The sequence below is a fragment of the Bubalus bubalis genome, chromosome 2, assembly GCF_019923935.1.
Source record: "Bubalus bubalis isolate 160015118507 breed Murrah chromosome 2, NDDB_SH_1, whole genome shotgun sequence".
In the NCBI taxonomy this organism is placed as follows: domain Eukaryota; kingdom Metazoa; phylum Chordata; class Mammalia; order Artiodactyla; family Bovidae; genus Bubalus; species Bubalus bubalis.
The window spans coordinates 88037869-88052750 of NC_059158.1; the positions used below are offsets into that span (position 1 = coordinate 88037869).

The 14882-nt window shown below is 42.1% G+C and overlaps 1 protein-coding gene across 8 annotated transcripts in view; it reads left to right on the top strand.

Moving 5' to 3' along the window:
• Positions 1–14882, top strand: part of RBMS1 (RNA binding motif single stranded interacting protein 1) — a 219539-nt gene that overhangs the window by 80886 nt on the left and 123771 nt on the right. For 2 of the 8 annotated variants that reach the window (XM_025276049.3, XM_025276055.3), the window contains exon 1: positions 6345–6753. The exons of 5 other annotated variants lie outside the window; for them this stretch is intronic. In XM_025276049.3, the coding sequence (XP_025131834.1) occupies positions 6685–6753 (69 nt within the window). In that variant the 5' untranslated portion in view covers positions 6345–6684. Of the gene's footprint in view, positions 1–5470; positions 5691–6344; positions 6754–14882 lie in introns of those variants that run through there. One more of the 8 variants, XM_044934797.2, reaches the window with a different exon arrangement.

Consider the following 14882-nt stretch of genomic DNA (forward strand, 5'->3'; position numbering starts at 1 on the left):
CTTTACACATAGTCTGATTACTACAGACTATTTTTTCCTATTTTTATAGAAAAGCATAGGAAAGAAATTTAACTTACAGAGAACCTATGCCAGGAATTTGAGTGAGCTTTGATTTTATTAACTAATCTGCAAGAGCAAGGCAGTAACTAATTTATGATAGGCTATACCTAAAATTTTTTTGAATGTAAATTATTTGTTTGAAATTTAGAGGATGTTGTGCCAGAGAAATAAATATCCTAAATGATGATTAGGATGTTAGTTGTCTGATAAGCATTTATGAGTCCCATAATGAAGCTAATCTCGAATATGGTCTCCCACTAGATTGCGAGGGAAATTCTATTCTCAGTTTCAGTTCAGGATTTTGGAAAAACCTTTTATGTAATCACCAACCCAGGTTCTTTTCTGCTTCTCTCCCAACTCCATTCTACCAACTATCCCTGAGAGTAAGACTAGTGGTTGTAAGAGGAGTTATATCTTAGCAACCATTAATTGAATAAGATTTAGGAGCTAGGTTGGGCCAGAATGTGTATTTGTACTATTAAGTATGTAATCTAATATTGGAAACTTTGTCTTCGTAAGAAACTGAATGGAAATTCAGTGTAATTTCTTATCTTTTAAAAAGTGATTTGCCCAAGTCATGTAGTTGGTAATCGGTGAAGCTGAGATGCACACCCAGGCTTGGGCTCTTAGGTTTTCCCCCACAGGGTTTGGATTTGAACTGTAGATCATAGTAATAACAGTCATCAGGAGTATCATTGGGGGTAGGCCATTTGGAGTCAGAAGACCTAAGTTCAAACCTCAGCTCCATCATATATTGGATCTGTGGCCTTGGAAAGGTTATTTAAGCCTGAACCATCAGGGAAGCCCAAGAGTGAGCCTCAGTTTTCCCTTTAGTAAAATGGGCTAATTATTATTCTCTCATGGTGTGTGTGTGTGTGTGTGTGGGTGAGAGAGAGAGAGAGAGAGAGAGATAGAGAATGAGGACGGGAGAGAGGAACTTGCTGAGAAAATGCCTAGAATATAGTAGTTACTCAATAAATGACACTTTTTAGTCCATACAGAGAAGCTGCAGTTGGGCAAAGCCCATTTCTTTTGTTTTGTTCACCAGGATAAATTTAAGAATCATTAGAATATTGCTTTTGATAAGACTCATCAGAATTTGGCCATGTTTATGTTCTTCTATATGTCTTCCAGGATTATAGCTATAGAGCTATAGCTTTATTTTATTATAGTAGTTTCATTTTTCTACACAAGTGATTTTATATGTGTCTAGGGAGACTTTAGGTCTAGAATAAGATTGTAGAATTTTTTAAAAAGCAAAATAGTAAATAATAGAAAATATTGCTGCTCCTTTAGAAATAGGATACTTTATCAACTCTATTTTGTATCAAGAAAGAACAGAAATTTGAAGAATCTGCTGACCTCATATTTTTCTTTTTTCTTTTTTTCCTGCTTTGCTGGGAGCTAGAGGCTTTTGTTATATTTTAGACGTAGAGACTCTCAAATGTAAACACATTTTTTAAAGTTTGAGCTGCTTACACTAACACCTACTATGTGGTTATAATTTATTCCTTAAATATTGTAATGTAAAGTAATGTTGGATAACTTTTTCCCCCTCTTATTTTCTGTTTTTAATGTGACTCAAATAAAAAAGGGTGCTTGAAATGCCTTAGCACCAATCGAGGATTAGAACCTACCACAGATCTGCTTTTTTGTTGACAGAGGTATTCTATTATCTCATTGGACATCTTCTCTACACCGCCCCCCCACCCCGTCCCCCGTTTTCCCCCCTCCTTTCAAAGTTTAGCTCTCCCACCACACTTTCTTTGAGTTATTTTATTCAAAGGCTTCTTTCTTTCCTACATGAGGCTCAGTAACACATGTTGGAATGGGGGGCTCCCCTACCTTTTGATTTTCCTTCTGCCTTAAGGAGTTTATCAGTAAGTGATGATTTCAACAGCAGTCACCCCACGTCTACATTCTCTCTCATACCACCCCTCTCTCTCTTATACAGACACACACACACACACACACACACATTTTTGTTTTTCTCATCTGTAGAATGCTTCTTTCTGAATGTCCCTCATACAAAAACATTTATACAGCTGAGCTCCCCACGCCCTTGTTATATCCTGTATTGATCTCACCCTGCAGTGGACTTGCACAGTGCGTAATTGTCTGTACCACTTGGCTGGCACTTATCACTTAATGCCTTGCATTATTTGTGTCCAGCAACTCAGTGCTGTAGGGGTTACAAGTACTCACCTGGGAACTGGAGCATTATTTATAAGGCTTTTTTGAGTCCCAGCTTTATAGTGTTGAAGGAGCACAGGACAGGATCTTTTAACCCTCACTCAGTCTGGGTTTGAACATTTGCTTGCTTCTTCCTAACTCTATGGTTAAGTCAGTGAGTCTTCACTTGTTTTCCTCTCATCGGTAAATGAAGCCTAATAACCCTTCCAACTTCATAGGGTTGTTGTGAAAGTGAAATGAGATGTGAAATTTATAAATGAAAGTCTCATTTTCAAAATATTTCTATGGGACAAATATCTTCTCAATTCAGATTCTCAAATTGTGGTTTTACAAACACTTGGGAGTCACGAAATCTCATCTCCTCTAGGAGGCTGCAGGCTCCTGCATGTACTGATGGCTCTGTCCTTATTAGCCTCATTCATAGCCTCCTCCTGCCTCACAGTGTGATCTCTGATAGCACGCACAGTCTTCCCATTCATACAGAAATGGCCCTGGTCCAACATACAACCTCTTTAAAGGAAACAGGACAAAAACAAACGTGGGAGAAAACCTTGAGTTCACCTAGGCTCTTGAAACAGACCTTCTGTCAGACAATTTTTTTAACCGCTTAGGATTAAGCCTTGGAAAGCATCTTCATTCAGCCATTCAGCAAACAGTTCTCAAAGACACAGGCTCTCCTTACCTAAATTTGGTTTTTTTAACTTGTCCATTCAACCTGCTCCCTTGCTCCTGCTCTTTGATGATCAGCCAGCCTTACTAATAGCAGTTATTTACACAGTATACCCACTTAAGTCTACAAACACCACTATAAAACCTGAGAAAACAATAATAATAGCTGCCATTTATTGAGTGGGGCACTTTGGTTGGAGTACCATAGATAGGCTTAGGACAGTCAGCGAGGAGTCTGAGACTCAGAGAGGTTAACTGGCTTGCCCAAAGCCATGTGGCTAGTCACTGGAAAGCTGAAATGTGCAGCCAGATCGGTTTGGCTGTTTAATTTTGTCCCTTGGATTGCAAAGTTCAGATTCACTTAAGCTATCTGAAGAACGAGGGGTGGGGCTAGTTACCCATACACACAGAGGGGCTGTTGTCAGTCTGAAGAGCCAGAGCAGCTTCAGGGACTCCATCATGTCCCCGCCAAGTGCTCACCCGCTCCTGGCATCTGCTTGCCTCTCCGTTTGCTGCCAGTCAGCTTCCTGTTACTCATAGTTTCTGCTTCCTCATAACCTTGGCTTGCGTATGGTTTTGGCTTTTTGTGGCCTCAACTCTACCCCTGGCACTCTTGCAGTTTCTGCCCCTTCCCTAACTGGTTCAGTTTTCTGAATCAGATTCCCAGGGGTGAGGATCTGATTGGCTCTGCTCATTTTTTCAGTCCCAGCCATGTCATAGGTCAGTGGCCTATCTCTGGATTGACTGCTCTTGGGTCAGATTCCCACAGCTTTACCCACCAGCTGAGCTGGGCTGTGGAGGATATTGTCTGCCCACTCAACAAAGTCTCAGTTTCCCTTTCAGAAAGATGAGCATCTACCGGGCAGATTCCAAAGCTCTAATTGTGACCACGATAACTTAGAGTTTCTCTGGAATGCTTCCTTGCTTTGTCCTAAAATATATTTTTTTCAAAGGTCAAATATACTTTCCTAGATGAATCTCACTAGTGTCTCTTCTTGTAGCCATTTATAAATAATCACTTGTGAATATTTATAATTGATTATATATGTATATATTATATATATATGGTTTAATACTTGTTATTTCTCTTAGGTTGAAATTATTTGGGTTTTAGTGACTTTGTTATATTTTGCATTTTATAGTCATTGAGGGTGGAAAATCAATCTTCTCCTTTCTTTGCAGTGCTTAGTTAAGTGTGTACTACCTTCCTGAGTCTGGAACTTTTGAACCCTGGCTTGTAGACCTTGTATAAATATATACCTTTCCTTGTTTCCTTTTATGCCATCCGCCATATAGAACATTTTGTTTTGTTGCTATTTAGATATCATTTTTATTCTTAAAAATAGTCCTTGAAATATTTTTAATGTTCTTAGTATATTTTAGTTACCTAGTTATTAGAATTGCTCTTGTAGTCCAATTTAAATTGTATTATCATTTAAAATCTTGTCTTAACCCTGTAAAACAACTGCAGGGTATCAAATCAAGTCTTCCCATTCTAGAAGAGCACAGTATCCAAAGCATCATGACCTTAGAGCAGAACCATAGAAAAATTAATCTATGCTGTTCTTTTGTGGTTTAGACTGTGGTTTCCTAAGAGACCAGTCATGACAACTGAGGTTGTACATGGAATTTTTTCCATAGATGACAGGTTTGAACTGCTAGGGTCTTGGGCATTAAGTTCTCAGCAAAAGGCATCTATGACTTGAACAGTTCTACCTAAAGCCTTCTATTTTATACCTGTGTTTGATGACTTGTGGTAAAAGGACCTAGTGCCTGGAGACAGCAAAGGAGCAGCCAAAATGGCATGGAGTAGTCCTAAATAGTATATATATTAACACAGAACTGAATGTTAGTTGCATTGTTTTTATTCAGTCATTTAAAATAACAGATACATTTCTCTGAATGTTATTTAGCAAGTTCTTACTTGCCAAACTGTGCACCTAGTGCTGTGCTTAGAATAAGGTTACTGCTGCTGCTTTTTCTTTTTTTAACGAGAAGAATTAGAAATTATATGTATAGTTTGTGTATATAGTTTTTAAGTAGGTGAGACTTGCTAGTTCTCATCACTTTTGTCAGAAAATGTTCAGAGCCCCTCTGTATACCGAGGTGGTTCTTGAGGTCAGCAGTGGGAAGGGTATCTAGGTTGGATATTTTTCAGCTCCTTGCTGCTGGTAACACCCTTGAATGGTCACAGCTTTGCTAGAAGATTCGATTTCCATAGGGGCCACTTTGTTTTCCTTAGGGCAGCCAGAAGTTGAGTGCCTTCACTTCTTAGCCAAGTTAGGATTTTTCATTATCATGGCAGATGGCCCTTTCCAGGGAGGCGTTAGAGGCCAGAGGCCAAGGAAGAACGCTGTAATATTGACCGCTTAGTGTGGTAATACTATCCCTGATAGTCTCTGCTGAACAGGCCAACTGTCCCAGTGGCCCATCCACACACTGCCTGTGGAGCTTGCTCTAAAGGCCATCTGCATTGCTCAGGTTCTATCTGGGCTTGATATGCTAACGAATGCAAAGCTGATCAGAAAAAAAAAAAAAAAAAAAGTGGGGGCATCTTGAATCGCCTTAAATAATTTCAGTTGAAAAACAAAGGAAACTACCTCCTCCCTTTGTCCCTGTTTTGCAGTTTCTGTGTCCCTTCAGTGGAACACACTTGTGTCGTATTTAATAATTAAATATAGAAGGATCGTACTCTTCCAGTTTTCGAGAAGGCTTGCTAAACCGATGGCTTGAAATGATTTTCGCTGTTTGATTTTGGCATCTCGAAGGTAAGCTTGCCAAACTCTGGCATAGGAATGAAGCACGAACTTTACTGTGCGTGTTTGCGGTGAGGGGGTGGGGAGTGGAGACTTATTTTCTCTGCTAAAATTTTCGCGTGCGAATTGGGGGAACGGGGATTTGCAGAGGTTTGATGGAAGGCTGGTGTGTTCACTGAAGTAGGTGTGATCGCCCGCACCTTTTCTAGGAGGTGGACGGTGTGGGGTGGGGGGGGGAGTAGTTTGGAAGGATGAAAGAAAAGATAGAACTGGGACCAGCTGGCTTCCTACCCAGGTGTTAGCGTGATCCCCGACGAGGTGCCCTGAAAAGGGGCTTCGAGCCGGGGTGCAAAGCTGCAGCGGGTGCTGAGGCCAAGAATCTAGGAGAGAAAAAAAAGAAAAGAGGAGGGGGGTGGCTACTCCAAGGAATGTGCGGCATGCGGGGAGCCAGACCCAACCATTGCACCGGAGCGGGGGCGCCGGCGGCTTCCCCGGCCGCGTGGCCCCCGCCCCGGTCCCGAGCCCGGGAGGGAGCGCCTGGGGGCCGGCCGGCGGGCCGGCGGGGCGGCGGGCGCGGCGCCGGGCGGGAGGGCGGGGAGACGCGGGTGGGCCTGGGCGCGGCGCGAGGCGGTGCGCGGCCGCCTCCCCGCCCCCGGCGGGCGCGCTCTCGGGGCGGTGGTTGAGGCCGCGGTAGGTGGGGACGCGGCGGCGCTGCTCCTCCGCTGCCGCCGGGAGAGTCCGCGGCGCCGCCAGCTCCGCGCGCGAACTCCCGTCCATGGCACGCAGGGCGGCGGCCGCCCGAGCTGCCCGAGTCCTGCCCGCCGCCGCCGCGCCGCACTTTTAGGCGACTCGGGAGGTCGAGGGCGGAGGAGAAGTCAGCCCGGAGCTGCAGCCCCCGCCGGCCGCCGCCGCGCGGCGAGAGGGAGTTCCCGGAGCGGCCGCGGCCCCGGCCGGCCCCCTCCCTGCGCCCTCCCCCTCGCGGCGAGGCTGCCCCGCGCCCGCCGCGATGATCTTCCCCAGCAGCAGCGGCAACCCCGGGGGCAGCAGCAGCTGCAGGACGCCCTATCGCAAGCAGGTGAGGCGGCGGCGGGGATGCCGCGCGGAGGCCGGCCACCCCGATCTACAAAAGGCGGCAGCGCCCGGCCAGACTCCGCTGTCCTCCTCGGAGGGACCGGGCTGGGCGGTGACCTTGTTTCGCAGGAGGCGGCCCGCGGGGACGGCTCGGGCCGTTGACCTTAGCTGGGGAGATGCCCTCGCTCCCGCCGGCCGGGCCGGGCAGGACGCGGAGGAAGGGGAAGGGGTGGCGGCGCGGCGAGAGCAGGAGCGCTCCGGGCTGGGGGCTTCGCCTAGCTCTGCAACAAGTTTGGGTTTTTTTCTGGAAACCTTTGTGTGTGTAAGAGTAAGATAATAAGTCGTAACATTAGGCTACAACAATCTTCACTTGGAACCTCAAAGAACCTACCCGATTCGTACTAAACCCGGAAGACCAATGTGTGTGTGTGTGTGTGTGTGTGTGTGTGTGTGTGTGTGTGTTCGCGCGCGCTCCCCCTCCCATTTTATATATTAGAAAAAGAAAGAAAGAAAAAGAAACAGGAACTTCTACTGTCACTTTCTCAAGGTTTTCAGTTTCCAGCAGCAAAGGGGAATCCTGTGACATCTAGTTGCAGAGATACTTGGATAAGCCTGAGTCATACACATGCCTTTTCCTATTTTAATACCGTTTCATACATTTTTTAACAGATTGAACTCCAAAGGCACTTTAGTGGTTAGATCAAAATCCCCTGCCGGGAAAATGAGTGGAGCTGGAAGCTTATATTCATAGCCTTTTGTTTTGTTTTTCATCTTTGTTTTTAAAAGAAGGTTACTGAAGCCATGTTGTGATAAATCTCACAGAGCCTTTCAGCAGCAGCAAAAACAAAACGTAGCCTTAAATTATGTAAAAAATGTGCAGGTCTGTTTAGAAAAGGTTAAACTGATTTAGAGGTCAGTGGCAAGATGCTTGTTGAGAAAACAAAAACACGATTGCAGATATTTTTCTTCCATAATATATCTCTTGTCTACATCCTTAGCCACTGAGACAAATCAATTAAGTTATTACCCCCATAATGATTCAATCAAACTGTATCCTTCCATGCAGACCATGGCTCTGTTAAGATCATGACAGATGACAGCGATGCCTGGTGGCTTTCCTAAAGGCGTTCACAGGGTTATTGATTATGTTTAGTTCTTTTTGTTCTCAGACTCATTTTGGGGGAGGGAAGGCATGTCTTAGCATAAGTATGTCTGAAAGTGGTCCTAATTTTCTGAACAGAGTGACAGTGTCCAAAAGTATTGTTTTCTGGCCCTTGTGTCTTTCACTTGTTAGCGTCCCCCCTTAAAAAGACAGTAAACACACCTAGTCTGTGTTCCCTTCCTGCCCAAGTAAATGGAACTTTTACCTGGCTTAAGAAAAGTCCCTCCTTTTAATTAAAAAAAAAAAAAAAATCTGCATTTGTGACTTGGTTGAAGTATAGACTAAAATTGTCAAGATTCAGAAACCGGCATCTCTGCACTCTCTTCCTGTGGCCTCATTTAAAAGAAATACCTGGGATCCAGAACACTTACATCAACTTCATAAACGAAGCCAATTTACAATGAATATTCTCCTGAACCCTCCTCCCCCACCCACCTCCCTCTACCTGAAAAGATGGCTAATTATGTAAGGGCCTTGTGTATTCATTTATTTGTTGTCAAAACCCGGCGGGGTGTTAGCTCTGAAATGGGGAAAAAGCTCTGAGGGCGAGGCCTTTTGCTGTGAGGGGCTGGAGGTTTTGTGTGTGGAGGGGGACAGCCTGCTGGTCTGGAGCACGCTGATAAGATGCTCTTCTTTTCACTGAGCTCTCCTTAGATTCAGAGACTAAAAGGGCTGACTGAATCAGAAAAACAAACAGACTCTTTTTTTCTATAGGCGAAGAAAGAAATGAATGTGTAGGCATTATACAGACACAAGACCCTGGGTACCAGTGGTATTTTGAGTCAAAGGTTTCTTTTGTTAGTATTTAGCCATTCACTGGGAAAACACACTTCCAGCGCGGGGACCTGGTTACCATGAGTGACTTTGTGATCTCATCCTGGCATAGTCTAAATGGGAAGTCTAATTAATGCCTCTTAGAAGATTTTGTGATATCAAGCTTGCACCTTTCAGGTTCACATTACTCTGTTTATTTAGATGAAAGAATAGGTACGTTTTAGGTGTATAGTGCAGTTTGATTTTAATGTAGAAATATATAATCAGCTGTTAGAGCTGATTCAAGATAACTTGCCTGAGGAAAACACTGAATGTGAGGAATACTTGAAAATCACCTTTGGAAAAAAATAAGCCAGAGTCACCTTTGTATTATACATATATATTAGTGGCAAACCATCATTGAGCATCTTACAGCCTGTGGATTGCTGTTCTCAGTGCTTTAGGTGGATTAACTCATTTGGTCATCTTGACAGTCTGACAGGGCAGGTAATAATATCTTTATTTTTACAGTTGAGGAAACTGAGACATAGTTTAAGTTCCGTGCTCAGTCTGTATGACCCAAAGTGCAGAGCCAGGATTTGGACCCTGGCAGTCAAGCTCTTTAAACTACCACACCTCAGCAGCCTGCTTATTACGTGCACGTTTCAATGAAAATTCAGAGAGCTTCTCCACATTACTGCCCATCACCCTTCTAGGCTCAGAAAGTCTGGTTTAGGGATTCCTCCCACCTTTCTGGACTGTGGGCTGGGGAACAGGGTGCAGGGATGGTAAGGGAGTTGAAGGTGAAGAATGATGACGTGGATGACTTGGATAGTGAGTTCAGAATATTGGGGATTGGCATCAATGTCAAAAGATTGCTTTGTGGAGTGATTGTACAATTTCTTCTTAGAACTTTACAAATATTAGAGTCAGCCAGTTTCAGTTAAAGCAGAAGTGGGTGATGCTCATTCTCCTCCTACTCCATGTTGTGTGTGGAGGGCCTCAAGGAGCACTGATCTCTGGCATCATCCAGAATAAACAGGATTTTCGTGTATCACAGGCCTACGAGCTTGTTAGAAATACACCTGCTCGGCTCGGGTCAGAGTAAGATGTTTTGAGTGGAGTGATAACCCAGGAGGCAGTATCTAGGCAAAGATTGCTGGCTCTAGTCTCAGTGGAAAAGCCTGTGTGTCCAATTATTGTTAACTGTGACTTTCAGATATAGGATATTAAGCAAACCTAGTCTGATTATATGAGAACACCTTACAACCAAAATGAAAACCACTTCTGTAATGGTAAAAATATTTTAGTATGTTTCCGTCAAAAAAGTGCTTTGTGCTGAAAAGGCCCTTAATTAGAGAAGATAAATATTTCCATTTTATTTTCAACTGTTTTATTAAGTACTTCCCCCTTGGTGTTTCCTTACTTCCATTATGGAACTGCTTTCTTGAGGTAGTTGACTCAGTTATGTCATATGCTTGGTTTTTTACAAATTGAGGCATGTCCTTCTTTAGGGTTTTGAGAAAGTCCTCTTTTTTTGCCCGGTGGTTTGCAGTTGGGTCTTTTGGGGTAGAGGAGTGAATATAAGAATTTGCGTGTGTGTGTTTCTTTTCTTTCCAAATGATCTTGCCAACCAATAGCTGTACTTGATAAGAGTTGCTAACTTTTGATGAGTGAAGTACTTGTCTCCTCAGTTTAAATAGATTTACACAGTTTGCTGCTTTCTTGAAGATTAACTGGGTGTAGCTGCACGTGAAGAATTCAACAGTGATTCAGTATTTGGCCTTGTTAGAGGATGACATACAAAGCTGGTGATTAATCCTCTTCAAGCAGTTTCTGTTCACAGCAATTTATGTGTAGTAGATTGGGTTTTTGTTAAAGTTTGAAGATTAAAGTTGTTCAGAGAAATGTTTAAATGAACACTGAATGAGCCAGTTCCAATTTATTGTGTTTTTTGTTTGTCTGTTTTAAAGAAAGTAAACCTCCTCAAGCCACTGATATTGGAGGTTTTTTTAGGAGACGTTAGCAGATAGTTGAATTGGTATCCAGAAGATACCAATTCCTGGTTCTTTACTAGGCTGTTCCAGTGTGTTTGTGATTCAGTAGTCCTTATGTGTCAAGGTAATGTTTGAAATAAGAATCCATAGCCATTTGGAAAGTATGGAATTCATCATTAGTGATATCCAGTTTTTTCTCTAGGTATCCCTTTTGGCATCTCACTACATTTTCCATAGTTCACGTCAGGTTTTAAACATGTTTCTTGTTTTTGCTCTTTCCTTCCTTTTAGAGTCTACTGTTAACTGGGCTCACCATATATTGGTAATACTTTTCAAGCCCTTTCTTGGAGGAGTGGCGGGGAGACTGTCTCGTCCAAGTTTCTGAGAATGTATTTCCAAAGCACTCTGCCAATAAATATTTAACGATATATATGATATCCCCTCCCAACCTCAGCTATATTTAATCTTCACAACGGCCGTGTAAAGTAGGAAAAGGTCAGGAATTTTGAGGCAGTGAATTTAAACGGCCTGGCTGGTGAAAGCTTGGTCTCTGGAGTCAAAAGCTCTGTCTGCTACCAGGAAAAAGAAGGAAGCTCAGTCAAGAACAGCTGTAGCCCTCTCGACACTTCCCTTTCCTTGGCCTCCCAAAGACATGTGGCGCACAGAGCACCCCAGATTTCGGCTTTGGGAATTCTAGCTCTGTAATTTATTAGTGTTTTTTGTTTGTTCCATGAAGGCCTTTGCTCTAGGGTTGTCAGATAACATACAGGACACCAAGTTAAACTGGAATTTCAGATAAACAATAATATTTTAGTGTAAGTACATCTTGAATATTGCACAGTACTGTGCATTTTTATTTGCCAAATCCAATAATCCTATCTATTTCTGGGGAACCCAACTCACTTTTTAAAACAAATTATAAAAGAGATGATAATCGTAAACAAAATTATTCCCATGTTTTCCTCCTAAAATCTTGCCTCCTAAGATATTCCTTGAGCCCTGGTAATGCAGATTTCACATCTTAACTTCATTAACCATCACTCAACCTCATTGAAAGACCCCCCAGCTTAAGTTCTGGCTCTGTCACTTGCCTGCTTTTTCAGTTAACCTCACAAAGCCTCAGTTTCTGTTAAATAAAGATAATAGTGCACACTCCACAGGGTTGTTGTTGTTAATCCTTCTGAGGTGTTATTATTATTAATGTCCCTACCAAGCAAGCAACAGCGGGTGGTCCTGGGAGGCACTGTGTGATCCTGGGGGACCTTGACACAGCCTCTAAGAATGGACTTTGTTTAGAAAGTGGGGGCAACCTCCCAAAGGGTAAGGATCTGGAGCTTGAAAACAAGACTTTCAACCACATTAAAAAAAAAAAAAAAATCCAGAAAAGATGTAGAAAAGAACATCCCACCATATTTTAAGACAGTGGTCCTGTATTATGCTCTTGTTTGCAGAATTTGCCGTGTCTTTGGGGAAAGAAAGCCTTTCAACTTTGTTCTTTATTTTATGCAAATATATGATTGGAGAATGGGGAAAAAAGAGCATTAGTGACTGTTGTTAATGAAAAATGCTGCCTTTTAATTTGCTCAAAAGCAGACAGATTTGATTATTAGTATATGCATGATGATTTCCTGAATTCTTTCCTTTGTCTTGTTTGTATATTTGGTTTTCAAAGGTGCCATCTTTGCCTTTCTCAGAAAAATAAACATTTTTTTTCTCCTTGGACATCTGTAGGTGTTCAGTGGGTGTTTGTTTTTAAACTCGAATCTGTAGAGAATGCTTTGCTTAATACATTCTAAAAGCTTGGTAAATTTTAAAATAAGATAGACATAACCTGAGGAAGGAAGTAATAAGCTTTTCCTGAAGTTAGGACAAGGTGGAAACATTAAATGGAGCAAACTAAATTCTGTATTGAAATAATGAATCAATGTAACTATTGTTTTTTTAACACTTATTAAATAGCAGCTACAACAAAACTTGTAAATATAGTAGTGCTCTAATAAATAGAAATATATCTTGGCTCCACTTTATTTAAGTATATGGATATTCAAAGCAATGTAATGTAAACTGGGGAAATCGTATTTACACTTGTTAATTGTGCATACAGTACAGCTTCAAAAATGCATTTTAAAAAAAGAGGCTGAAAGGAAATATGCCAAAAATATTAACAAGTGTTTTCCTCTGTTGGTAGATGGAACCATGAATGATTTACTTTTCATGATTCTCTTTACATTTGTTTTTCAACCTTCCAGTCTGCCTTGGTCTCCACAAGAACATACAGTCCTTTGGTTATCAAGAAAAAGATAAAGTGAAAAGAAAAATCTAGAAAATTATACTATTTTTAAGGTTTAAAAATTGCAGTGAAAGTTCAGTTTTCAAGTCAATGAGAATTCAGCCTAGCGTGTAGGTACTACTTGTTTCTATGTCTGACCTTTGAGATGTGGTCCTTTCCTATTCCTTACAAGTTTCTATGCATTCTTATTTTTACTGCGAATTCCTGTATCACGTTTCTGGAAATCACCTATTTCTGACACATAGTTTTTATATTTATGAACTCAGTATTTTCCTGTTTTATACATGCTCAACAAGACTCCTGTACTTTTTAAAAAGCATTTTTAGGACACCACTTTATATGAGTCAGCAAGGAGAAAATATAGCTATATGTATGGAATTTCATTTGCTAGATCACTTTTCAGGAAAGGAGCTATTCAAAATATTGAGGAATTACCTCTGTTTTCTCTTGTTGTCATTTGACTTATAACTGCATTTCAGTACAGCTGTTTTGTGGACAAATTCCCTCACATTTAATTTCTGTGCTAAACATGAACCAAGACTGCTCTACTACTCATGTCATAATCCTTTGGATTTTTTTTATCATAAATACTTATGGTTATCTTCATCACACACTTTCTTTTCAGTATAGTTTTTTGAAAGGGCAGTGGGGTTGGAGAAGTGGCTTCCTCACAGATAGCTGTAATATATAATGGGGCAGTGAGGGTTTCTGTAAGAATCATTAAAGCTGTTACTTTGTAATCCAGGGGGATTTTCAGTTTATCAGGATATTTGAGGTGAACTCGATAGAGGCTACAGGACTTCAGAGAGAAAGGAGAGAGCGCTGGCGGATGGAAGGAAGAGGTGTTGGGTCTGAGGGAGAAATAGAAGGAAAGCAGTATTGCCTCGTTTTGTTGTTTGGTCGAATACCTGAGCTATCTTTTAGGGAAAGAGTGAGTAATCTAGGTGAGCTGGACTGCAGAGTAGAGCTTGGGGAGCAGAGCAGGGATAGAGTCAAGCTTGCTAAGGTGTATGAGAGGAGCTGCTGGGCTGTGCTCAGTTGTGTCCAATGTAGCCCGCCAGGCTCCTCTGTCCGTGGGATTTTCCAGGCAAGAATACTGGAGTGGGTTGCCTTTCCTCCTCCAGGGGATCTTCCCGATCCAAGCATCGAAGCTGTGTCTCTTGTCTCTCCTGCATTGGCAGGCAGATTTTTTACCACTTTGCCACCTGGGAAGCCCAGATGAGAGGAGAGCCCTGGCTCAAAAGTATTGGCGACAGTTGAGACAAAGCTGTAAAATGGAGTAATGGCTGTGTGAACGTAATAGATGGAGTGGATTCAATTTATTGCACAGAGAGAATTGACAGGATTTAGCTGGTGACTGGTTGGAGGTGGCATTGGTGAAAAAAGAATCTTTGGTCTCTTGTCTTGAATGAAGGGGGAAATGAAGTTTCTGCTCCATTACTTGCTCTGGGCTCAGTGATAAGATAGAATTCAGCCATTCTCTTACAAGGATTGTCTACATTTTTTAAGGCACAAAAATTAATTGGGGAGGGGCGTTAGGTGCTAAATTCTAGTGACATTCAAAGTCCAGACACCAGAGATGCAAAGGGTCCTTCAGTGTCCATGTCAGTCTCTTAAGGAAGAATCATCCAGGCTAAAAGGCTAGTGGCACCTTGTGCAAACCTCTTCGAGAACTCATTTTGGATCCAAGAGATGGTTGTAAATATTTTTACTGCTTCTCTGAGATTGTCTTAAAGTTAGTGTAGAGACTTTGTCACATGGGTGTGCTCATTTCATGTTTGGCCTGGATCCTCACATTCTTTGGAGTAGAGTACTTATCCAGCAGGTTGTTTCTTGATAGTACATGTCATCTATAACATCTGTAGTATAACAAGTGCATTTGGTTATACTAAATATTCCCACCCCTACAAAAGTATGGAAGATGGCAGGTT